The sequence below is a fragment of the Magnolia sinica genome, chromosome 4 (assembly GCF_029962835.1).
Source record: "Magnolia sinica isolate HGM2019 chromosome 4, MsV1, whole genome shotgun sequence".
NCBI lineage: Eukaryota > Viridiplantae > Streptophyta > Magnoliopsida > Magnoliales > Magnoliaceae > Magnolia > Magnolia sinica.
In genome coordinates, this window is record NC_080576.1 from 99505258 (window position 1) to 99532732 (window position 27475).

General features: G+C 39.8%; 1 protein-coding gene across 10 annotated transcripts in view; it reads right to left on the minus strand.

Moving 5' to 3' along the window:
• Positions 1–23770, minus strand: part of LOC131243491 (uncharacterized) — a 41522-nt gene extending 17752 nt beyond the window's left edge. For 7 of the 10 annotated variants that reach the window (XM_058242872.1, XM_058242873.1, XM_058242879.1 and 4 more), the window contains exons 1-8: positions 23635–23770; positions 17227–17314; positions 16884–17070; positions 16565–16655; positions 11605–11640; positions 11357–11455; positions 9408–9538; positions 9051–9099 (exon numbers count right to left, since the gene is read on the minus strand). In XM_058242872.1, coding sequence (XP_058098855.1) covers positions 9051–9099; positions 9408–9538; positions 11357–11455; positions 11605–11640; positions 16565–16655; positions 16884–17070; positions 17227–17314; positions 23635–23718 — 765 coding nt within the window. In that variant the 5' untranslated portion in view covers positions 23719–23770. Of the gene's footprint in view, positions 1–9050; positions 9100–9407; positions 9539–11356; positions 11456–11604; positions 11641–16564; positions 16656–16883; positions 17085–17226; positions 17315–23634 lie in introns of those variants that run through there. The other 3 variants (XM_058242874.1, XM_058242875.1, XM_058242878.1) reach the window with 3 other exon arrangements.
• Positions 23771–27475: the final 3705 nt, after the last annotated feature.

A 27475-nucleotide genomic window follows, 5' to 3' on the forward strand; every position in this document is an offset into this window, starting at 1 on the left:
CAGTGGACTATGGCTCTACGATATTGTTGGGACCTAGAGTAGGCCCAGTTGGGCCAAGGGCCTGCATCACATTGTCGATCACCAATTTGAAAGCTCTACCTTGCATTGTGCAAGTTGTCATGAAGACACTAGGACTCTAATCTTCTTTCTTTGAAAATTTTGGAGACCAAAAAATTTTTTGTCATATAAGGATATTTGACATCCCATCTCTGTGTACAGATTCCTCCATAGTTGTATCTACATTGCTACCTCCATCTAGCTTTCCTTCATTACATCATCTTCCTTATACTCTGCTAAGGGCCTGTTTGATTTTTGAGGGAAGAGGGAAATACCCTTGAAAAAGGTCATTATTACCTTTTCCCCTGTTTGAAATTTCAAATGCATTTTCGTCTCGAAAATTGGTCCGAAAAAGCTGACTTACATTTGTAGACCCCACTGTGATGTGCATGACATATCCACACCGTCCATCTGTTTTATCGGAAGATTTTAGGGCCTAAGTCCAAAATTGAGACAAATGCAATGTTCAAGTGGCCCATACCACAGGAAACAATGGCCTTAAACGTCCACCATTAAAAGTTATTTTGTTTATTGGGCCCACATTAATGTTTATTTGTCATCTAACCTGTTCATTAAGTCGTAAAAACATTGACAAGGGGTAAACACAAATATCAGCTTCATCCAAAACTTCTAAGCTGACGTATAGGATGAACGGTGTTGATACATCACATACATCACAGTGGGCCCTATATTCATTTCGCAGCCATCCTTGATTTTAACGCCAAAAAGCTAAGCTGTCAACGTCGGCCTAAGAAACGATGTGGTAATTACCTGGTAAGTAATTATTACTCATTTACCAGGTAATTACCTATTACCTCAAAAATCAAACAGGCCCTAAATGAATTGTCATTGAGTTTCATTTCCAGACAAAGGAACGGTGCCCAAATTTGAAACACGTGTAGCACCTCCTTTGTTCTCTATGACAATCAAAAGATGGCTTTTTAACAGGCGACTTTTGATCAACTTCTTGATGCATTCCTCCACTACCTAGTTTAAGCTACAGTAGATTCGAATTCAGAGAGACTCATCTCGATTTCCTTTCACAAACTTGTGAGAGGATTTCGAGCTAATTATATCTTTCTATCATATGTGTTCTTCGGCTTTCAATGCAAGTTGGTAAGCCTCATCCATGGTTGCCATTGAAATCTTCTACCATATCTTGCAATCCAACACACTAATATCACCGTGTTATCAATTGATCTTCAGTGAAGTTGTTCCAAAATAATGACCAGTAAAACTCCGTATAAGCTTTAACGGTCAAATCTTTTTGTCAAATGCAATGGGACTTCTTATCATTGTTCAAAGTATCAGTATCTTTACATGTATCGATGACTGGGGATAAGGAAACATACACCAATATAGCTAATATTTGGAAAAATATTGATAACTAAGAGACACGTTAGGAAAACATAGTGAAAAAGTTAGGAATTTTTCACCAAAACTTCAAGAGATGTTAAAAGGCACATGTTTACACAGTTAGGAATCAAAATATTCTAATAAAACAACTATACATAATAAGTTTCCATTTCATGGGGGCCTAAACCATGTGTTGTCAGAAAATAGTGCAACTATAACAAAATTGCCATCATATCATTTAAATACTATACAATGAATGTACTAATATTTTTTTAATAATTAAAAATATTTTTTCAAAAAAAAAAAAAAAGAGAGAGGAAAAGTTATGACAAATTGATAAATTGGCTCTCACTGATGAACACATCAAATTTGCAAACATCCTTTCTTAATTTAAGGGGTAAAATAGAGAAAATTAGGATTCCACAACTTCCCCCATTTTCCACTCAAATGTTGAATTTTTCACCACAAATCCATGTCAATGCATGAGAATCATGCATAGGCATGGATTTCCATTGCAATCCACATTAACATTTGAGAAAAAAAAAAAAATTCTATGTTGTCACCTTTGGGTTTTAGCCCGTCTATTCTCCGCTTCGAGTCAAGATTTCTCACCCAAATCCAAGCTTTGATTCAACAAAAAGAAAATGGAGATCTTTTTATCTTAAATTTCGTCAATTTACGGAAGTATCATTCGTATCAGCAATTTTATCGTTGGTATCGCCAAACCAGGAAACTTTTATGAAGGAGATTGCCCAAAATATCGTTGAATCAATACTATCGTGAAATATCACCAATAATATCAAAAATATCAGCGATATTTGGAATTTTTTGGAATATTTGCAATATCTATATTGCCAACCTGGCAATACCGATAATATCGCCAATATTTGGAATACTGCTTTTGATAGAGTTCTTGCTTGTAATTCAAGGGCAAAAACTTTTTTCACATTGCATCCTTCATCGCTTCTTCCCACTCCACTACTTTTTCTTCTCATTGCGCTTCTTGGTCCTCTAAAGTTCTGTCCACCGAAAAGCACATGACCCCATAACTGAGTAGCCACGAGGTTAACCTTCTTCATCTGGCATCTCCTTTTATTTGAAAATTTGCCCTACACAGGTCAACCAATCGCAGAAGTTCTACAGATATAGATATCCATAGAATTCAGGCATCTCAACTATAACACCATAGTTGTAATCACAATCTTCCAACGGGTAGCCTCTCCAACCATGGGGACAATCAAGAGAACCTTCAAAATCACTACCTTCAGATTCCACAATGTTGCCACTTTCCCACATATGAGAAGACTCTCCTTAAGGTTGTGGAGGTATTGTCAACCTATCAATATACGGAAGACCTCTTGAACAATTTCCAATTGATCTTGTCTCCTACCCATCTCTTCCAAAACATTCCTCTCGTTGCACACCATTGATCTCAAACAAGCCCACGGATGAGCTAGCTGTTATACAAATTTAACATTGGTTTGAATGAAAACAAAGAAAAGAACACAATTCAAATTTGTTGACTCTAGAGTTTTCTCCCTCTGAAAGAGAAGCTCTCCCTAAAAACTCAGACCTTTTTGTTCAACCTCATTGCATTATATGGGCATCTAGAAAGACATACACATAGAAACTCAATTATTTTAAATTAAGAAAAGAACCCCTAGATACCACACGCATGGGCCTAAATCTCCGCCTCCCTTTTATTCTCTTATGCTTATCTCCTCGTCCAATTAACACATCCCAAGATATTAATATATCTTTTTAAAGATGTCGAAGACAGAAATCTCCAAAAATAGAAAATTAGTAATGACTTATGATACATAAGACTCCTTATACTTTGAAACTATTATTAAAGACAATGAAACGACCTCCTAATTTAGGATGCCTAACCAAAAAAAAAAAAACTCAAAATCTTTACTAAAAAAAAGACTCCAAAGAATCAAGCTAGAACCACAAAAGATAATTATCTCTTAAAAAAACTCTAACCACAACTGCACATGAAGGGCCCACAGGGCGGGCCATACGACCCACAAATTAGGATTTAGGGCCCACATCCTCATCAAACAGTTCTTGTGATCTTCCCACTTGCATTACCTTCAATATTTTCTTTTATCATAAATGAGTTCTAGATATGCAAACAACTTATTTCGGTTATTTACATCTCTTAGGAGATGCAGATAAGAGGTTTGCTAAGAAATGTATATCAAGGACCCTGGTACTGGCTACAGCTTGTGGTCAGATTCAGGTTGTTGCAGATGTGCAACATGGAGTTTTGTCCTGTAATATTGTGTTACATTTGACAGCACTTCATGCGGATGATATCTACTTAGTTGCGTGATGATTAAGAAATTAGATAAAGACTTGTTACCCCTAGCACTTTTTTCAAGAAATCTTGGGTCTTGAGTCTCTTGACCAGTATCACGTCTGTAGGTTCAAAGTGGGCCAGCCTGAGCCAGCCCAGACTGCATTAGGCTGGATTTGAGATGAGACTAAAGGCACGTGGCCTAAGCTTGGACATCAGTTTAGAGGCCCAATAATAATCAGGCTAGGCCTGGATTGCATATGCATAAAGGCCCAACAAGGTGGCCCTTCCAACTTCTTTAACACTACTGAGACTGGTACTTGGCTAGCAAGCTAGCCCAAGCTGGGCCTGGGCCTAGATGCTATGATAATGTGATGGGATGGGTATGGACCCTAGATGTTTAGCTAATGGGGAAGGCTTGAAATAAGCCATGGCCCCAGCCAATCTGGCCCATTTACACCCCTACAAGCATGCATGATTTATTCCTCATTAATTAAACAAATACAGATGCATCACAAATTATGGGCCAGGCAGATGTACAGGACTTGTTATGGTTTTAAAAGGGGGGACTAGTGATTTCTGAGGGTATTGTTACGATCAAGGTATATATTTTGATAGGCTTGAGAAGATCTTTAGGATCTCCCTAGATAAGCATGAAAAGAACCTTAATTGCATACTCTGATGCCAATTGGGCTGGATCACCTGACAATTGACGATATACCTCTAGTTATTATGTAATTCTCAACTGCACTCGTCTCTTGGTGTGTGCCAAGAAACAACCCAGTATTTGTCATTCTCTTGTTGAAGTTGAGTATTGATGCAGGACAATTAACCACTTGCTCTAAAAGCTCAAACTGTTAGAGTATGGCGAATGAATCCCTTTATCTCATAGCTCAGGCCCCACATCTCATGAGTCAGGACCTCGGCCGAACCCCCCTCGTGGGCTCGTGGGCCGCCCAGCCCGAGTGTGTCCCCGCATCCCACGGGTTACCCCACTCGAGTCCGGTGTGAAATGCACATTAATCACCCTCGGTGAGGAGTCTCAAACACGAGAACTCTCCCGAGGGCCCCAAATCACATGGGTCACCCACCCCGAGTGTGTCCCCGCATCCTACGGGCTACCCCGCTTGAGCACGATGTGAAAATGTTTTTGCATTAATCACTCCCGGTGAGGAGTCTCGAACACGAGACCTCTCGCTCTGATACCAATTTAATGCAGGACAATTAACCACTTGCTCTAAAAGCTCGAACTGTTAGAGCATGGCGAATTAATCCTTTTATCTCATAGCTCAAACCCCACGTCGCATGGGTTAGGACCTCGGCCGAACCCCTCTTGTGGACACCCCAAATCACATGGGTCACCCACCTCGAGTGTGTCCCCACATCCCACAGGCTACCCCACTCAAGCCCGGTGTGAAAATGCAACTGCATTAATCGCTGCCGGTGAGGAGTCTCGAACACAAGACCTCCCACTCTGATACCAATTTGATGCAGGACAATTAACCACTTGCTCTAAAAGCTCGAACTGTTAGAGTATGGCGAATTAATCCCTTTATCTCATAGCCCAGGCCCCACATCTCATGGGTTAGGGCCTCGGTAGAACCCCCCTCGAGGGCCCCAAATCACATGGGCCGCCCACCCCGAGTATGTCCCCGCATCCCACGGGCTACCCCACTCGAGCCCGGTGTGAAATGCCCCTGCATTAATCACCCCTGGTGAGGAGTCTCGAACACGAGACCTCCCCCGTGGGCCCCAAATCACATGGGTCACCCACCTCGAGTGTGTCCCTGTATCCCACGGGCTACCCCACTTGAGTCTGATGTGAAAATGCCCCTGCATTAATCACCCTCGGTGAGGAGTCTCGAACATAAGACCTCTCGCTCTGATACCAATTTGATGCAGGACAATTAACCACTTGCTCTAAAAGTTTGAACTGTTAGAGTATGGCGAATTAATCCCTTTATCTCATAGCCCAGGCCCCACATCTCATGGGTCAGGACCTCGGCCGAACCCCCCTCATGGGTTCGTGGGCCCCAAATCACATAGGCCGCCCACCCCGAGTGTGTCCCCGCATCCCACGGGCTACCCCACTCGAGTTCAGTGTGAAATGTGCATTAGTCACCCCCGATGAGGAGTCTCGAACCATAGACTTCCCCCAAGGGCCCCAAATCACATGGGTCACCCACCCCGAGTGTGTCCCCGCATCCCACGTGCTACCTCACTCGAGCCCGATGTGAAAATGCCCCTGCATTAAGTATCGTTCAATGGCCATCTACAACTACTAAGCTAGCATGCCTATAGTTTCTTCTCAGGAAACTTCATATGTTATAACCAGGCCGTCAATGCTTCCTGTGGGATGTTAGTGCTACACATATGATGGCAAATCCAGTTTTCCATGCATGCAATAAACACATCAATCTTGAATACCCTTCTATTCACAACAAAGTTACTTCAGGGCAAATTCGCACCATGCTTGTTCCTTCTTCTCAACAGTTGCAGATATTTGTAGTATGTCGCTTCCTCAAGATTGTTATCACTGGATATGAAGCAAACTGCATGTAAGGGCTTCAAAAATGGTTACGATCATAACCGTGTTAGTGCCCACCCTTATGTGGTATAAGGGTGAATCGGACGGCTGAAAAAAACTAGGCCATGCCACTCAGTCGGTACAAGGGTCGATACACCCGATTTGGGCAGATACGGCCAATAAGGCCCTCTTTTATTTTTCTTTATTTTTCACTTTGCACTTTTGTCTTCGTTTCAACCCTAGAGGAAGCTTAGAAACTTATTTTAAACTAGATATATGCCAATTTAGGGAATTAAAAAACAAGATTTGAGTGCAATTCAATGAAACACAACAAAATGGACCATTCTAGGGAAATTTACGAAAATGTAAACCATCATTTTTTTTTATCTACTTTTCATTGTATTTTAATGAAATGGGTCATAATCCACCAAATCATGTTTGATTTGTGTTCAATTAGGGCCCAATTGGTTGACTTTCAGTAGCTCAAGCCAACAAACAGCTTCTTACCAAAAAATGTTTTGATACGCACCATTGAATACATGTTAAAAATACAAAGAAAAATGATAGATTCTAGTGTTCTACATTTTTTCCTATTCTCCCATTAATTTTTCAAGATTTTTTTACCCAAAAAGAAAATTGGCCGATACAAGCCCATATCATCCGATACAGGTCCCATACGGCCTAATACACCTTGTATTGCATCGTTTTTGGACCCCACCACTAAGCCTACCGATTCTGTTATTCAAAACCTTCGCCCACGCTCAATTTGAGGGGGAGTGTTAAAACATAATAGCATGTGTTAAGAAATGGTGGTGTGATTCCTATGAGGGCATTCTTCTAGTTTCTATGTATGATGAGGGTATTCATGTAATTTATTAAATCTTTTAGATATGCTTGAGACAATCTCCAAAATACCCCTATATTGATTCTATTGATTCAATATAGGAACAATTCCCATGCTTCAAGGTTCTTTTCCAATAATATCAAGAAAACTTTAGTACATGCATCCTAAATCAGGACACAACGGTTGACTTTCCACTCATAAATTCATCTCTTAAGCATCATGAATTACAATTGCAAGTCTTCAACTATCTTCCCCAAATTTCTGATGTCAGAGACCATTTGAAGTTGCCATTGAACCAATTCAAGTAGCAGAATGATCTGACATTGTTTTTCTTCAAGCAATGTAACAAGGAACAATTGTGGATAATATTTTAGGAATCATTTGGATGCACAACCAAATAGCACTTAGCAAGAATCCCGAGCCAACAAGGTAGGAACCATGTTTGGGACGACATGGAAAGGAAGATTCAATTTTCTCACTTTTTCAGCACCAAATATTAGATATGTGATGCAGGACAACTAACCACTTGCTTTAAAAGCTCGAACTGATAGAGCATGGCAAATTAATCACTTTATCTCCTAGCCCAGGCCCCACATCCATGGGTTAGGTCCTCAGCCGAAACCTCCTCGTGGACCCCAAATCACATGAGTTCCTGCCCCCTCGTGGGCCCCAAATCACATGAGTTCATACCCCCTCGTGGGCCCTAAATCACATGGGTTCCAACTTACACGGGCCATCCACCCCGAGTGTGACCTCGTATCCCACAAGCCACCCCACTCGAGCCCGATATGAAAATGCCCCCGCATTAATCACCCCCGATGAGGAGTCTCGAACACGAGACCTCCCGCCCTAATACCAATTTAACGCAGGACAACTAACTACTTGCTTTAAAAGCTCAAACTGATAAAGCATGGTGAATTAATCCCTTTATCTCATAGCCCAGGCCCCACATCCATGGGTTAGGTCTTCGGCCGAACCCTCGTGGGCCCCAAATCACATGGGTTCCACCTCACATGAACCACCTACCTCACATGGACCGCCCATCCCGAGTGTGCCCCCGCATCCCACGGGCCACCCCACTCGAGCCCGATGTGAAAATGCCCCTGCATTGATATGTACAGGTCCTGAATGGATTTCACTGGCAACCCGGTGCTGGCTTATTTTGTTAACGCAGCAAACTAGGAACTTCCAACTGTAGCCTTATCCATTCAAAAATGTAATCGAGTGCAGCTACCCATCAACAACCTCCAAATGCTCTAAGTCAACAACTCCATCTTAAGAACTAAAGGTTGGTAGGGTATTTATTGTTGCATGAGTCAAAACTACACCACAATCTAAAAGGCTTTCGTAATTTCTTTCAACTAACAGGTTGAGAAACTAACTATAGAAGTTCATCGTCCTCATCATATAAGACTTATCCCAATTAATTCGGGTCAGTTACATGATGAATCATGTTCTGCCATTCAACTCTATCAAGGGCGACAACTTCAGTTAGAACATAGGCCATCAAGTCTTTTCTTACGATCCTGCCCACATCCTTTTGGGCCTTCCCCTTGCCCTTTTAGAACCTTCAACTTGTACCAACTCACTCTTAACCGGCACAGTTCTTGGTCTCCATTGCACATGAATAAACCATCTAAGTCTAAAACTATATTGAAAAGACTCCACCCTTCTTTTTTCTTTTACAAATGACAGGTCTCAAGAAAAAGGCAAACTAAATATAGAAGTTACCTCTCCAAAGAAAATGAAAAAGGAGAAAAAAAAAAAAACAAACAAACAAACTATATAAAGAATCTTTGAGGAAGATATCAGGAGATGTTCCATTCAACCAGCAATGGTCCAATGCTTGTATACAGACTGTCAGGTCATGTGCATCAATTACCAACCAAAATTCCTAAGAGCTTGAGAAACAATTGAAAGAAATGGATTAAGGAAGCCATCTTCATCAGAAGAGTGCAACTGACCTGTGCCTTGAGATTTTCTTCTAAATTAGGAAGGTATTCCGCCATACACCTTTGGAAAATCAGAAAAAAATAAACAGAGAACATCAAAAACCAGCTGGCTGATGACGATTAAAAATGCTTTGGTTATAATGTCTAACACATAATAGAGCACAATCAGTCAGGAAAAAAAGAAGAAGAAGAAGAAGAACAACAACAACAATATTCTAACAGGGGAATGTGCTCATCCCTGAAGAAAGATGCACCTGGCATCATGATACATCTTCTAGAGATCAAAGAAGAATCTAACATGGAGCAGTGTGCTTATTACTGAAGAAAGATACACCCCGTGTGTACTGTTGAACAATACGCACAACTTACATTCCATCTATCCAAGGAGGAAGCTTGATATCTTCAATAGAAAATAAGGTCTTTAGTTCTGAGGAAGAGACTAATTTTACACGTGGGGCAGAAGGAGCTGAAGAATACTTTCTGATAACTGGAAACACAACCTGCACGGCTTTGGAGATTTCAGGTCATAATGAAAATCCCAATAAGCTTTTTTTATCATTTATCTATGGCCACAAAATAATCATATCACTTCACAATACAAAAAGATGAATTCTTTAAGGAAAGAAGGATTCAACATAAAATAGTTTCTTAACCTGAAACACAGAGAACAAAAGAAGAAAAAACCAGTTTTGCTCATTCCAGAAGCACGTGGATCCCATCCCCAGTATAGGCCACTACATGTTCCAACCTCACACCCACATATGAGATTCAACCATCCATCAGCTGGGTGCCCACTTGTATATGCCCTTGCAAAATAATCCGGGTAATCCACGTATCAAGTGGGACAGCGCAGGAAATAAATGAACAACGAAACAGATTTAGCCAACTTTCTTGTAGCCCTCAATTTGTTTCATTGGCCTGCTTGATTACTGGACCAGCATGTTTCTGGGCCAGGGCATCTTAAAATTAGGGCCAATCTGATGGACAGCTTTGACGTTTCACAGACATGCCAACTTGGCACGTGCATAAGCATGTAGTTTGGCAGGGATCACATGTAGAAGGAAACAGCAAATCTCCAAAAATAATATCAACTTTCAGAAAGGAATCATTGGACCGTTGAAGGTAAATTTTGACAGTAGTTCAAAAGTCAGTCAGGGTCCAGCAAAAGTCGAAGTAGCCTTTTTCTTTTTTGAAAGATATTAGTCAGAGACATGAACATAATTAAATTCGCCTATTAGGGCCCAAAGGGAATCCTGGATCGAAATGAAGCATGGCTATAAAGAGAAATATCCCTGGAGATTAGCAAATGTAATTGAGGATTCCCCAGATAAGTGTGGAAAATTAGAGATAATTCCTCGTCATGTACACAAAAGGGAAATTTGGAGGTAAATTATTTTGCCAACAAGAGAGTGAATAGGCTAATGCAGACAGTAGGAGATCATTTACACATCGGGTCACATTTATTTTCCAAATGTTCTCGTTCTCAATTCTCAGTTGTACATTTCCTTTCTTATTTGCATTAGAATTAAATAAACCCTGAACCAAGAATATTATCTATCTGAAATTACATAATTTAACTAATAAAAACTGAACTATCCCATAACACATCATTAGTTGCCGACGCATTCTGGTAAATTTCTATCCACTATCACCATCTTTAACCTTCCTTGCTTCATATCATTAATTGTCTCCACATCTTGTGACCAATTGCTACCCATAACACTAGACCTCTTTATCCTTGAGTTATTAATTGCATATTCCCAACCCAACCACCCTTTTGTTGTTGTATCATTATGCTAAAACATAGGTCACTGATATACTTAAAAGGAACTGCCTAACCCATTTGATAGAGATTTTAGTAACAAGCTATTTCTCAGATAGTGACCAAAGCTGCAAAGAAACCTGAAAGAAAATTAAAAACAAATGTCTTACAAATGAATAAGAGCTGAATTCTCAAATAAACATTACAAGGTTCGATCAGAACATAATAGAGCATGGCAGCTTAGTGATACATTATAACCTTTATGTTGCCAGTTCAGGTTCTCAATTAGGCACAGAAAGAGTAGACCAGAAATAATTGATTTCTTGAAGCACTCACAAGAAAAATAATAATAATAATAACTTTTTAAAAAATGCAATATCTGGGTGTCCATTCCTCCCGATTGATATGTTTACACATTACACGCTCTACTGAGAAATGATAAAACCATTTTCTATGTATCTTTCAACACCCTACATCAAATAAAGGAGCAAACAAACGGTTGTATGGCATCTTATTGATCTATGCACCAGTAGTTAGGAGAAGCAAAAGAGAAAACCTGTAAGTAGATCTTTTGCTGATGCCTCCAGGGGCATCCATGTACCAGTTTATTCAAGTCCATATCCAGTAGAGGTACAGCAAATTTAACCTCCTCTGGCTGCAGTTAATGAAAAGGATACATCATACTCTCGAAGAAAACATACTATGGAAACGAAAAAAACACACTCGATGCTACAAATAAAAATAATCAACAGTCATAAATTTGGGCAGAACAAAAGAAAAATGCCACACGCTTATGTTGCTGACCTTTTCTAATCCTGAAAACATGCACACTTCAATTCCCTGCTGATGGCCAAGGTAGTTAATATCCAAATCAAATTGATCTAGCCAAAACATTACTAGCATATACAAAGACTAGGGTTTTTAAAAACCAAAATTAGAAATATGATGAGAACTTGATGCAGATGAAAAAACACATCGAGAAGGAGATCTTCACAAGAGGAGAAGGAACGAGAGAAAGCAACTCTAAAAGGATTAAATACTAAAACATCTCTAATTTTGGTTCCCAACTTGTCATAAATCCTAGTTCCCAACTTCTAATTATTCTATATCAATAACCCTTAAAAATACCCGAAAAATAAAAACTCAAAATCCATCCCTAATGCAGTCCCAAAATACTCAAAATTAATCACTAATACCATCATAGACTTTAGGCCAGATTTTGAGGCTGAGATGAAGGAATCTTGCAAGATTTTCAGAAATAGCTGTAGTGGACCTTAAAAACACCTAGAGAAGCTATAGATCACAAAGGATAAGGGGGCACAAAACTATAGCTCCTGGAAGTCACCAGTTATCATTCCACATTGGTCGGATAATCCTTGGAGTCATGTTTCTATAGAACTCGCCCTTTCTACATTAGAACCCAAGTTCAAGTTACTCAACTGCCTACACAACCAGGGCTGTCGATTGATTCCTGGATCCCCGTATACCTAACATACCTGAATCGATTTCATTAGATCCAGGTCCACTTTTTAGGCCCAACTAATAATCGGATTAAAATCAGAGATTGGAGCAGATGATCCAGATCCAACTAAAATCAGGTCAAGTTAGGTGCCCAAATCAAGTACTCATCGGATACTTACTCGTATATAGTTTTACAATGGTACCCTTATGCAGATTAGTAGACACCAGGTCCACTTTTTAGGCCCAACTAATAATTGGGTTAGAATCAGAGGTTGGGGCAGATGATCCGGATCCAACTAAAATCAGGTCAAGTTAGGTGCCCAAATCAAGTACTCATTGGATACTTACACGTATATAGTTTTACAATGGTACCCTTATGCAGATTAGTAGACACTACATAATAACCTGGATCCAACTAAAATCAGGTCAGGTGACAGGAAAATTTCTAAACAAGGATGATATAGATCTTTTTAAACACGTCACCTTAACTCTAGTAACTCTTTCTTCCCTCGCCTCTCCAGTCTTTCAACCTGACCAGCCACTCGTAATCCCAGAACTCCCCACACAGTCATACACACACCGGTACCAGAATCCAATAGGATTTGGGTCCGGTACCTCATGTATGGCAACCCTACCCATAACCCATAGTATCCAATCCAATTCCCTTAGTTGTATTCAGATATAGTACACTAGAATATGGCCCGAACTTGACCTGTTGATAGCCCCATATGTAACTAGGTCAAACAAGTTTTTCGAGCTTTTGCTTTGACGAGTTTGCAAGATTATATTGAAAATATTGGTGCAACCCAAGTGAGTAACCAGGACTAGTAAAACACCAAAAGGATTAAGGAAAAAAATACTATTTATTAACTTATAGAATTGTTAATAGTATTAGAAAATAGACAAAACCTTGGAGGCATCGTCATAGCCTTGTTCCAGGACTTGAAATGGTCAAAATTTCTTTTAAGGAAGAAATTGTATCGGCCCCCATTACACGCCCATATAGTGATGTATAGTGATGTAATTGCTAATATTTATAAACTAGACAACAATCATGAACTTCAAAATTTAAGACTTGCACAATTGTATATATTTTATAAAGAAGTACAAATTAAAAAAAAATAAAAATAAAAAATAGAATAACAAATAGAATGATACCATAATTGATGGGGACATCTCGCGCACACGCACGTCCCCCCAACGCACGTACGCAAGGAGAAAGAGGGCTTCACCATCAATCTGGATTGATGACGACATCCATGGAGGGCCTCCTAGTCAGAAGACTGTGTTTTGGTTCCTTGGAGTGGACCCGATCATCATGTGGATCCCACCATTGGATCTCATGATCGTGGCCCACTACCCTAGATGATCTAGGACTTTAAGTTTTGCTTATTATCGTTATTAAGAACATCATGAACGATTTAGATTGCTTTGATTAGTTGTTATTTTTGTTACTTCATCTCTTAGTAATATTGTGCACACATGGAGTGGCTTTTGGGATATAGGGTTTTCTTATAAATAGGCAACCCCTTGTAGATTTTTTCTTATTGAAGATTATTAATAAAATTCTGTGTTTTCCTACTTATCTAATTCTTTGAGTTGTGGAAATCTAATTGGGTGTGAATCCCTCCCTTCTTCGAAGGGCTAACTACCGTGGTGCAAAGCCACATCCATCCCAATTCGCCCCCACTTCATACCCTCTATATTCATTATCTCCCACAGCCATCCCATGTCCAAATCTATCCCTTTTTGCAGTCAATCTTCCTTTTACAGCAAATTTGCAGAATCAAGCCCTGCAGGAGGGCTGAAACTTCGACGGAGAACCGTGCACAAACCAGACATCCGATCAGCGTGAAACTTGGCGTGAAGGTGGACCACCCCTGGCCGACCAGCACTTAGCTGGCTAATTTCAAATTTGTGGGCCCCACACACGTGCGGGCAGGATCTCACGCACGTGCGTCAGTCCCAGGCTGCTGTCCACACTTGTGGATCACCTTGGGTTCGTTTCTCTACTCTATTTCACCTCTCTCACCTTATTTCCCTAACCCTAACCCTAGATAATCCTAAATCCCAAGTTCTATTCCACTTTTACAAACTCTAGGCTTTCCCGATTTGAAACATGTGAATCCCTTGGATTGGGAATTAATCCTTTGCATGTGTGGATGAATCTACTCTCATTTGAGCATTGTTTGGTCTATAATTTTAATTGATCCAGCCCTAACAGGTGTAGGCTTGGACCCTCGTAGATTTCCCTTGTTGAATGTTTGATCTTGTGTGGGATGTGGAATTATTGTGATTGTTTCTAAATTAGTATGATCTAAAGCCTGAAATCTTGTATATCATATTTAATTTTCATGTCCTGCATCAATAATATGACAAAAGTACCAGAAAAGGCTACAATGAATCTAGAAACAAGGTAATTTAATGAACATATAAGACAAACACAGTAAACATATCACATATGAAAATGACCAGTGATTCAATAAAGACAACTACAAAATACATACAAACTATATTACAAATGAATAAACCAATCTCATTTTTGAAACCGAGTCTGAAACCACCTTGTAGTGGCTCTAACAGTATGTTTGATTTAAACACATCACATATGAAAATGATTGTTAGATAACTATATGACAATGGATAAAACAATCTCGTTTCTAACACCAAGTCTGATACTACCTAGTAGCAGCTCTAATAATATGTTTGATCTCGATCAACAAGGAGAGGCACTCACCCAGATATCATGTTCTGCCCTAAAATGATTGGCTGCTTTAATGTCTCTACTCTACAAATGTTACATCTCTATGTAGCAGGGAACGAATATGAATAGGTATGCAATAAACCTTACATTTACATACCAAAACCAATGAAAAGAATACTAAACAAATTTTAAACTTTATGAGGTTTTTCAGCGAGTAGTTCATGCCTTAATGGCTACCAATTAGAAGACCAAAGAGTCACCCTTCATGCATTGCCGAGGGGTAATCCACGTCCACCAAAAGTGCAAGCTTGACAACCATGGCCAATAAATTTTACATATCATCTTCAAGATAGGGTAAGCTTCTAAGCATGTGCTTCATTGGCAAGAACTGTGAAGCTTGTTTCTCCATTCCGGGTTGGCAAGAAAGGTTTTGAGTTTCTAGGGATTTTTTAGATATTTTGGATGCTTAAAGAAAATTTAGCCAAGGTGTTGAAAAGCTGGAGGATCAAGAAAGAGGTAAATTTTGTGAAAGATGCTCCCATTGCCACTTGTTGCTATGTTTGGAAAATATATAATTAGATCTTCAATAACAAGGTTCTCCTTTGGCAAAACTCATGGATGACAACATTAAGGGCCATCTCATTAAAAAGGAGTGTCAGACATTTAGAGAGATTGCAAATCAACCATTGACAATGATGCAAGAAAGAGAGGAAAAATGGTTGAAGCCACCTCAAGGGGGCTGGAAGCTAAATTTTTGGAGGCTAATTACTTGGAAACCCTGGTCCTTCTGTAATTGGAGACCTTAGAGATGATGAAGGAAACATCAGAAGGACATTTTCTGGTCTGGGTGGTTGGGGCACTCCATTGAAGCATAACTAAAAGACCTTGGAGTAGGACTGACATTTTTTTCCCTTTTTTTCCTGGCAATCTAACAGTAGAAGGGGGCTCAAAATTTTTATTTCTTGGGCATCTTTAAAGAATTCTGCACCAGGGAAATTGGTTCTCTTTTGGGGAGTTCTATGCTCTGATAGATAGGCTAACTCTTTATATATATATATATATATGAAAGATAATAGCAATATATATATATATATATATCAACTTTTGAAGACAACTACAAAGCAGACAACATTTGCACAAAATTTAAATCACAAGACTTCAGACTTAAAGCCCACCCCAAAACATCAACTTTAACCCTCCTAGACACTTCCCCACCACCACACTAATATTTTGGAAGCATCAACTATTTCTTTCCCTCTAAAGCCCCAAAGAATTGCCATTCCAACTAACCTCCAAACCATCCTACCATATTTCCCAACCCCACTAGGCTAAACATTTGGTTTGCTTACATTGAAAGAGTGGCAAACAAAATTGCCCATAACTAGCTACGGGTGTCATGAGTCCTAGACTTATACTGGGAATGTTTCCCTTTATCGTAGTTTCTCCTTTTCTCTTCAAATAAAATCTTCATTCTCCATCAAAAAAAAATATATGGTATCAAAATTTAAACCACTCACTTTTACTAATTCTCATCAATCTATCTAGCTCCTAGATCCTAGTAGCATTATGAAACAATTGAGATGAAACACAAAAAATTACCTCCCTAGAGAGAATGGTACTTAATTCAAACTTCAATCTCGCATCATCAACTCCCCCAACACGCTTCCTCTGGTAAGACATGTATAGATCCCTAAAAACAAGATGACTATCAGTATCCATAGGACACGACAAAGTACTGCCACAGCATACATAATGACATAGCACTTATTTATCAATCAATTTTGAGAGGACAAAGGTCATATTCAATTTATCAATCTTAATATGTTATGGGAACTTTGTGTAATCATGCCCTTAGTTTTAAGGACAATATATTGCTCAGATAGCTGCTTATTTACGTCACCCAATTCCCAGTTGTTACCTTAGCTCATGAACGAGAGATAACAGCCTTTTTGGGTCTTTGCTGTTCCAATCAGACAAAGTGCTCTTGGCTGTCTGAATTTCTCCTCCTTCAGCAATCATAAGAAGGGGGTGAAAGTCCTCATCTTCAGGGGCAAATATGATATCTGGTGCTCCAAGGGGATACAGGGCGTTGTACATTACATCCCCTACAAAAATTCAACTGTGAAAAACAACATTCATTGTGAAGAAGACTTTTGAACTATAACAATTGGCAACAAAAAGTGCAAGACATAATCATAGGTTATTAAAAAGGGAGAATTGATCAAAAGATCAATTAAAAATCAGAAACCGTGCTTACTAACATTTGATATAATCTAGGCAAAATGGGATAAGCAAAGTGAAACGATCGCAATAGCGAGAATTCTTGCCACCAGACCATACCCGATCAACCTGCATGGTGAAAAATATAGGATCAGTACCAATCACACATGAGTGAGCGCATGCGCTGACAGGAAGAGAGGGGGGGGGGGGGGTTTGGATCACATGTAGTTGACACGGGGGCTCCACCACGGTGTGTGTGTGTGTGACATCCAATCCATCCAAGAAAATCTCCCATCCCAAAAAATGCGCTGAAACCTCTTCATGCGATCACCCGTCTGGGTATGTGGGTGTGGGTGTGTGAGGGGGGAGGGCATGCAGCCATATTCAAGTTTTTAGGGATAATCAATGTTAGAGATCTAATAGTCTGGTGGTTGAGATACACACACCCACACAAAAATGCTTTCCTAGGAACCAGTTCTCATGGGAACTTCATGAGAACTTTTAACACGTGATGTGAACACAAAATCCAGATGGTCCGCTAGATGAGTCACCTCATGAAACCCCCTGGGCTAACTTTTTCACCTAATCCAAAAATCTAGTGGTCTATAGCAAAGTGGAAACCCCTAGGCCCTTGGCTATGGACCACCAAATTTTTGGATCAAGCCAAAAAGTTAGCCTTGGGAGTTTCATGAGATGACTCATCTAGTGGACCGCCTGGATTTTGTGCCCACGTCACGTGTCAGAAGCTCTCTCTCTCTCTCTCTCTCTCATATTAGGAAAAGGTACTACGAGGTCGACATCATGGAAAGCTTCCCATGAGGTCGAGCTATGTGGGTCCCACTGTGATGTGTGATGGACATCCATCCCATTAATCATATGCACCCTTCCATGGTGAGCCATGGGCCTAAAAATCAGGAAAATCCATGAATTAGGTGGGCCACACCATAGACAACAATTGAGAGTGGATGCCGACCAATTCAAATATTCATAATTGTTTATTAGGCCCACCGAGATGTGGTTCAGACTTCAGACATCCAACCCATCCATTGTGAGTGTTCCACTTGGATGAGGGGTCACACCAATTTTCAGGCCATTCCAAAACTCAGGTGGGCCCCACCAAGTGCTTTTGGATGTTTTAGGCACAATTTCCCATGATTTCAAATGGTGTAGCCCACCTGAGTACCAGATGTAGCTGATTTTTAGCACATCCCATAACCTAGAGGGAACCTACCAAATGCACGGCATGGATGTCCATCGCACATCACGGTGGGGCCCACATAGCTCGACCTCATAGTACCATTTCCATATATATATATATATATATATATATATATAGTGCAGTACTTTTTTGGTTTTTTAGGGATTAATCAATGATTGGGTTGGTGAGAAAAGACTTGATAGAGTGGAATAGTAGAACGGGATCTATGTAGCTGACCCCAATTAATTGGGATCAAGCTTATGATGAATCAATGTTAGGGATCGATGGTCTGCTAGTTGAGATTTAATCAACCATCTTCTCTATAATTGGATGTTAGCAATTCCAACAGTGTTCCATTTTATCGTCCTCGTGGTAGAAGAGATGATCGATCGGAGGTACATGATTGCATTTATGGGGTAAAAGTTAGATGTCTGAGTTCTACAAAGAATCTAAGAATTCCAAAGAACAAATCCAGGATCCATTAGAATTATATTACGATTGCATCACAAATAACAATAAACAAGATGGCTAAGACAATAGACCAATGGATGGATCACTGTGTGGATTAACATATGGATCAATGCGTCAAAATTCAATAAGGTGTACATTGAAGCGGATATGGACATTTCAAGCACGCCACAAATATTGACACAAACTTATCAGGATTTAATCATGAGATGGAGGGGAAAAACCGAATTGGTCCATGACAGGCAGAGAAAGCGACAACACACAACGATATGGAGTCCAGCAAATATCATGGCAATCCAATTGGTGTCCCTGCATCACCAACTTCAAACAAAACTGAAAGTGAAGACTGAAGAGTTACAAAGATAGGCAATGGACGTGTTGAGTTCTTCCCAACTGAGATGGATTGATGCGTCCTAAATCAGACCATGATTAGATCAGGTGATTGTTGGTTCATCTGGTGTTCCCCATTTGCAATAAGTGTGTGCTTAAGTCCATAAAAGGAAGATGGTTTTGAACTTTTGGCAGCGTTTGGTGTAGGGTATAAAATGGGATTAGGTAGGATAGAATTGCATTCCGTCCCGTGCAATTCCATCTAGCATTCAGAGAGGATGGGAAAGGTTGGGATTACATGGGATGGAATTGCATTTAGTCCCATGGAATTGCATTTGGTCCCATGTAGGATTTATGTGGATTTTGAAATCCACTACACATGTGGGCCTCACATTGATGCACGCGTTTATCCATGTCGTTCATCCATATACACCGTTTATACGTGATATTCTGTTATATATGTTATATATGTGTACAAGTGAACGACATCCATCGTAAATTTGGTCCATTGATTACAATTCCATGGTCCACCAAACATGATTTTTCTAAATCTCGTGTTTTCCGTAGCAAAATTTTTATCCCAAACATGGGATTGGATGGCTACAACACCATGGTATTTCCATACATGCAATTATTGTGCAATAATGATGTTAATCCCATCTAATACAATTCAATACCATTCAATTCCATGGACCAAACACGCCCTTAGGGTTTTAGAAAGTTCTCTATATAAAATTAGGACTTCTATAATGCAATGTGTTATAATGCACACTCCAACTCTAATACCACTCTACAATTACGCACTTTCAGCAATACTGCAATACCAACTAGAGTTCCATTGTAGTATGTGCTATTTTTTGGTTTTTTATGATAAACAGTTTTTAGCAGAAAGTGAGAGATTTGGTGTGTGTGTGTGTGGGGGTGCGTAGTGGGTAGCTTAAGGGCAAAATAGACCATGTTAGTACAATACTACAATGGACTAACACAATCCCTTTAATATAAAACAAATATACAATACATTGTCACCAAAAAAAAAAAACACAATACATGCACTAATACATATATTCTTCTACAGTCCCCCTCAAACTGGAGCATGACTATCTATTATGCCCAACTTGGAACACATGCGAGTCAAATGATGATGATTGATCCCTTTGATTAAAAAGTCAACAAGTTGATCATCTGACTTCAAATAAAAAATGCAAACATCCTTGGAGGCCACATTTTCACAGATAAAGTGGCAATCAACCTCAAAATGATTGGAGCGCTCATGATAAAGAGTTAAAAGAGATATGGATGGTAACAAGATTATCACAATGAAGACTCATGGGAGAATAAACTTGAAAACACAGCAAGGTCTTCAACTAAAAAGTCCATAGCCTGATACTCCACCTTAACACTAGGGCAGGCTACAACAGACTACATCCTTTTCCATGTTACAAGATTTTCGCCAACCAAAGTGTAATAACCAGAAGTAGGCCTACAACTAAAAGGAGATCCAGCCCAATCCACATCCATATAGGCCTCAATATGAAGATAATCATGCTTAAGAACAGAGAATCCCTCTTGCAAAGCCTTTTGGAAATTTCAAGATACAATGGACAGCATCCAAAATGATGGATACGAGGGGCATGCATGAACAAACACTAATAGCAAAGGCAATGTCACGATGGGTAATGGTCAGATAAGTGAGTTTGTTGTCAAGGCATTGGTACATGCCCCCATCAAGAAGAAGCTCACTATTATGAAGTTGAAGGCGATGATGTTGTTCGATGGGGGCATCCACAAGATGAGCACCACAAAGCCTACTATCCCGGAGAATATCAATAGTGTATTCCATTGGGAGATCACAATACCGCTCCGGGATCGAGCAACTTCAATTCCCAAAAAATAGTGAAGATGATCAAGATATTTAATATCAAGTTCCATGCTAAGAAGAGACTTCAATGACTATATAGCTTTAACATCATCTTTCGAGACAATGATATCATCCAATAGACAATGACAATAGAAATTCCTACGGAACACTTGAAGAAGAGCGTATGATCGCATTACTTTAACAATATCCAAACTTCAACACTGAACAAAAACACATGATCAAAGCACTCAAACCTTGGGCCATAAATGGGTCAAATACAGCATATTGCAATATTCGTATCCGATATCCAACTTGGACACCGGATACGGATTCAGATATTACCTAAAGAAGTCAAATATGAATATTATCCAAAGAAATTGAATATAAGTCGAATCGTTGGGTAATCAAATATCCGACCAATATCTAATTAAATGGAAAAATGTGTCGATGCCGCCACAAAGCATCTAACAATGACCTTAATATTCTACACTTGTCTCCTGAAGGCCTTGCAGAAGACCATTGTATCATCCACAAGCTAAATGTGAGATATTGACAAGGTACCCACCCTGAAACCTTCAAACGAACTGTAGCTTTCCTCTTTAGCAAACAGCCTGCTTAATCCTTCGGCCACCAAGAGAGAGAAATGGGGATGGGGGGTCTCCCTGCATTAATCCCCTCGAACTTTTGAAGAAGCCACAAGGAGATCGATCTATAAGAATACAAAAAAAAAAAAATATATGCGCCATCGAGATAGATTCCATGATCCACCTCCTCCAATTATCACCAAATCTCATTCTCACCATCATGTACTTTAAACATTCTCAATCAACTCTATCATATGCCTTTTCTATATCAACTTCTCTCTCACACAATCTTTGGATTCTTCGTTGCCCTCCTAGAGTGAATACATTCATTGGCTATAAGGATACCATTTAGAATTTGAAGATCTTCAACGAAAGCCCCTTCAGAGTGGGAACATTCATAACTTTTTTTAGTCCGTTAGCAGCAAGCATCTTAGCTATACACTTATATAAGCAGCCCACCAAACTTATGGATCAAACTACCTTTAGCTCATGGGCCCCAAGCTTCTTCGAAATGAAGTAGACCAAAGTCGCATTCAAGCTCTGGTATTACACCCTCTATCCTAGAACACCAACTCCCAGAACATATCCATCAGATCCCGCCTTACTATCTCCCAACAACTACGGAAGAACTCGACAGTAAAGCCATTTGCGCCTAGCGCTTTATCCATGTCCATCACTAGGATTGCTCCCCTTACCTCTTCTGCCTCAAAGGGAAGTTCCATGCTACAAGCAATCTCCTCTGGCAGGCACTGGAGCATAATACCCTCCAGGATCTGTATACAAATAACCTCTTTAAAGATTTTTGAAGAATTCCACCACTAAGCTCTAAATGGCTTCATTCTCATCAATCCTTCTACCATTGATCATAAGATTCTTAATAGCATTCTCTCCTTCTAGCATTGCCCATGCTATGAAAAAAGCCATGTTGGAGACCCCTCTTTCAACCAAAGGGCTCCTGAACGCTACCTCCAGGCCATTTCTTCTTGATTTGCTAAAACCTTCCGATCTTATCCTCATCATTGCCTAAGTAATACATGGCATTTCAGTTTTCAACATGATAACTTGTATGGGTGCTTTTGGATGCAACGCCGAAGTCAAAATGTGAGCATTAGTCTAATAAGGTAGATATAATGTTTCCCACAGCATTGCCTTCGAATTTGGCTGGAAAGAAAAGCAAATTTAATTTGGAGCAACCTCCTTGCGTGTAAAATGCACTGTTTATTTTTGTAATTTCCTCTTGATTAAACCGAATGCCGGAATTCCAGATTACTATTGGATCCAAACACAGCCTGTGTGTTGCAGAAAATAATAACTGTGATAGTATTATTATTACCTTTACAATAGTAATAACAACAACAACAAAAACAGAGATGGAAGTACAATACAAGCAGACAGTTATAAATAAATTCCGCCCAGCAGCAACTAGTCACCCCTGTCAGAAGCCCAAGTATAGGAGGATCAAATGTCAGTTGGGCAGGTGGTCGTCAAACTTCCACCCAAAAATCATGAGAAATCCCATTTCAATATCCGTAAAATTGGCAGAATTCAATTCATAAAGCAGACCAAACAAATAGGAACGAGGCCATGAAGATCATCACCGCCATCGTGAGAGAACCGCTCTCCTAGTTTGGGACTTCTTCACAAGCATTTTATCAAGCATCTAACAGCACGTAAGTCCTGCATGCAAGTGGAATCACACAGCTGCCTTTGCTATTTCAATGAAGTAGAAATAACAAAGTTGCAATTGGAAAGGGAACGAAACTGCAATTCAAGGTCCGGTTCCTGGTGATGAATGCTAAGGAAGGTATTTTCCATCTGCTCCATTGCATCTCTATCGGACTACTTATCGCAATTCAAACGAATTGGGCATCCAAACGAGGCCTATGTGAGAGGGGTAGTAGTACCTTAGCCGAGACAGTAAGGTATTTACAATCTGCTCATTGCATCTCTATTGCAATTGAATTGAATCGTGCATCCAAACGCGTGCTATGTGAGAAAGGTAGTTAGTTACCTTAACAGAGAGAGGAGAGTGAGTGAGTAGATAGTTCAGCTGCGCGTGTATCAGAGGAGGCAAGGCATCGATAGTCATAGACATCTCTCTCTCTGCTTCCTTGAATGAAAAGTGCAGACTGGTTTGAGAAAGGGGAGTTATTTGATACTCCGGCTACGTGTGACGCTTGATACACTGGTACTTGGAAATGGGACACGTGGCGTATGTTAAACAGCTGTCTTTAGGTTACAAGGCTGGTTGAACAATCCTATTCTCTGGGCCGTAGACACTTGTTTTGGAAATCGGATTGCTACTCAGTATGCTCTCATCGTACTGAGTAAACTCAGTTGGGCCCACCTTGAATGTACATGTACTATCTACGCCGTCCATCCGTTTTTCCATCTAATTTAAGGGGTTGATCCCAAAATTAAAGCATATCCAGAGATCAAGTGGATCATACCACAGGAAACAGTGGGTATAATGATTTCCACCGTTGAAACCTTGCTAGGCCCCAAGGTGATGTTTATTTGTCATCCAACCTGTTCATGAGATCATTAAGACATGGATGAACGGTAAACAGAAATATAAGCTTGATCCAAAACTTCTATAGCCCCTAAGAAATTTTTAACGGTAGACGTTCAAATCAACTGTTTCCTATGGTGTGGTCCATTTGAACATTTTATATGATTTACTTTTGGGCTCAAGCGCTAACATTATCGGGGGAAATGGATGGACGGAGCGGATAAAATAAATAAATCAAGGTGGACCTCGCAGAATTTTACTCACTACGCAATCCGCTTCCCTTGTTCTGTGAAATAAGACCATTGGATATTTTTTATTTCCAACTGTTTAATATGTATCCAGAAATCTCACATTTGGACGATTTAGTTTTACTTATTTACATTTACGAAAGCAATTTTTGAGTAATTTCCAAGTATCGCCCATCACATACCGTCAGTGTCTCGGAACGAAAAACTTGGATGAGATCCTCTCCGTCCATCAGGTGAGGCTCCTTGTACCTGGACAGGGGCTCAAATATCAGCCGGATTCAACACTGGTACACCATGGGAGACCATTAAAATCGTCGTAATTGTGTGTGGGGTACACCATTGTATGCATATGCCATCTAATCCACTCATCTGAGTCTCCACGCCAGGATGAGTGTAGTAAAAGTAAATCAGGACACCACAAGACTCATGTGGGCCACACCACCTGAATTTATCGATTTAGGCATGATTTTACAACATTCCCTATGGTGTGGCCCACCTGATTTAACTGAATTTTAGGATCGATGGCGAAAATGAGAAGGAAAGCGTGATGGATGGTGTTGATCTGATGCGTGTTTGTCCCATGTAGCGATCAAATAGCGCATGTCAGGCCCTCCGCATGCCTATGCTAGCCTTAGTCGGTGAGTAACATGCGGTCTGCGTGTGGACGAAGAGTCGAAGGGTTGGCACACGTATCTCTCGCCAAAACAGCCGTGAGTATTTCTCACCAAAGCAGGAGGGAATTTCCAAATGTGTTTTTCTGTTCTTTTAACGTATATATACTTAACGTATCTCTCACCAAAGCACGTAAATAACTTGCCTTTTTGAATCTTTATTTTTATACGCGATTATTGATACAATTTTTAAATTTCTCCTTACCAAAATATTCTGCATCAATACTTCTGTCGAGTACATCTGAACCTTCTTTTACCACTATACTTAAGTGAATTTTCATGTTTCGTAATTATTTTTTGTCAATATCCCGTGCTCTTTCGATTATTATCTCAAGCAAAAACTCTCAACTCAAAAAAATCAATTTTAAGTTTGTTTGAAAAGAAAAAACATATTGCAAAATTTTCACCTTTAGAAGATAGGTTCATTTTCTTCAAAAATTTATTTACAAGTTGGACTTTATGCCCAGTTTGAAAGGTTAAATAGTACTCAATTAAGATGATTCAAGTCCCATTTGAAAATTCGACAAAATATCTTTTCAATGAACTTAAGATTGTCCCAACCCTACCTGTAACTAAATGTGGGCATCGAGTCGAGTCGGACCGAATTGGGTCCAACTCGACTCGATCTGATTTTTCCAAGAACCTGACTCAAACTCAATTCGATTCGGGACCGAGTCCAACAGGGCTGACTTGATCTGATCCGAATCCTTGCTGGCCCGACTCGAACCGAGTCCAACTTGGTCAGGAAAATCAAGTCAGATCGATTTAAGTCTGTCCAGTTGATTCGGACTGGGATAAGTCAAGCCAAGCCGGAGACTCTCGTGCTAAGAAGGAAACAGGAGGAAATCGAGAGAGAAAGGAGGAAAGAGAATGAGAGGAGAGAAATCGGGAGAGAAAGAGTGAGAGAAAGGAGGAGAGCCAGGGTCAGACGCTGCAGTCGAGCCAACGAGGTCCCGACCTCGGCTGGACCATCAGTGAGCCAGGGCAAAATACACAGAGAAATAAATAAATAATAATAATAATAGTAAATGGAACCTAACTAATGAATGAAGGAAGATTAATGGTGAAGATGGGTTGTTAGGCTGTTGAATGGCTTAGATTCGGATCGAGATAGGTGCGGCACCTCGTAAAAGTTAAAAAAATTAAAAATTAAAAAGATATTGTATACTACCCGACCAAATCGGATTCCGGATCCGATTGGATCGGATTGGCTACTGACCCGAACTCGACTCGTTTTGTGGTCGGATCTGAGTGGGTCTACTCGATCCGACCTAACCCCAGCTTTCAGTTCAGGTTGGATCGGATCCAACCAGTTCGATCGAGTCGGGTCGGATCATGCCCACCTTTACCTATAATAAGGGAGTTATAACCATTTTTGTGAGAACGGGCCGTGTTTAAAACAAACACGAGTACCATCATAGACTTTAGGCCCAATTTTGAAAGGTTAAATGTTGTTCAATTTAGATGATTCCAGACCTATTTGAAAGTTATGAAATTATATTTTCCAATTATCCTAAGATCACTCTGATCCTACCTGTGTCTAATTTATATGATTTCAGTCTCATTTAAGAGCTCTTCAAATTATCTTTCCAAAAAGCGCAAAGTCGCCCCGATCCGGCCTATAGCAAGGGAGTTTTCATGAGATTGCGCGATGTTTGAAACGAGATTGAATGATTTTCAAATATCATCATAGAATTGGGCTCATTTTTGAAATGTCAATTGGTGCCCAAATGAGATAATTCCAGTCCCATTTGAAAAGTTATCGAATCATCTTCCTAATGAGCTCAAGATCGGATCTATCCAATATGCAACAAGGGAGTTATGACTTTTTTTGTGAGTTCACAATGCTAAAAACAAACTCACATTCGCGTTCAATTTTAGCATCGCGCAATCTCACGAAAACTATCATCACACCCTTGTTAAAAGTTAGTTTGGGATGATCTTAAGCTCATTAGAAAGATAATTTGACGAACTTTCAATTAAGATTAGAATCATCTCATTTGGACAACATTTGACATTTCGAAAGTATACCTAAATTCCATAATTGTGTCTATGAACCGTTTCGCCTCGTTTCCAATATCTCACGATCCCACAAAATTTATCATAATTATGTCATTAAAGCTTGGATCTGTTAGTGCACTGATTTATGCATTTTGTTTGTTGATTACGTGAGTCCTTATGTCATGTAGTCAGTTGAGACTTTGGAAGTCGAAGACACAAGACGTAAGACTATAAGAGCGTCAATAAGAACAGGTAAATGAGATGCCTTGGTGACCCTAACTCTGAACTCAAAATAACCTTTGAACATTTAAATGATCTTGGATTAATAAGTAAACCTTATCGATTATCCTTTAGCCTTAGAAACTTAATTGGAATATGATAAGTAAAGACCTGAAGAGGTGCGAAGCTGTTTTGAAAACA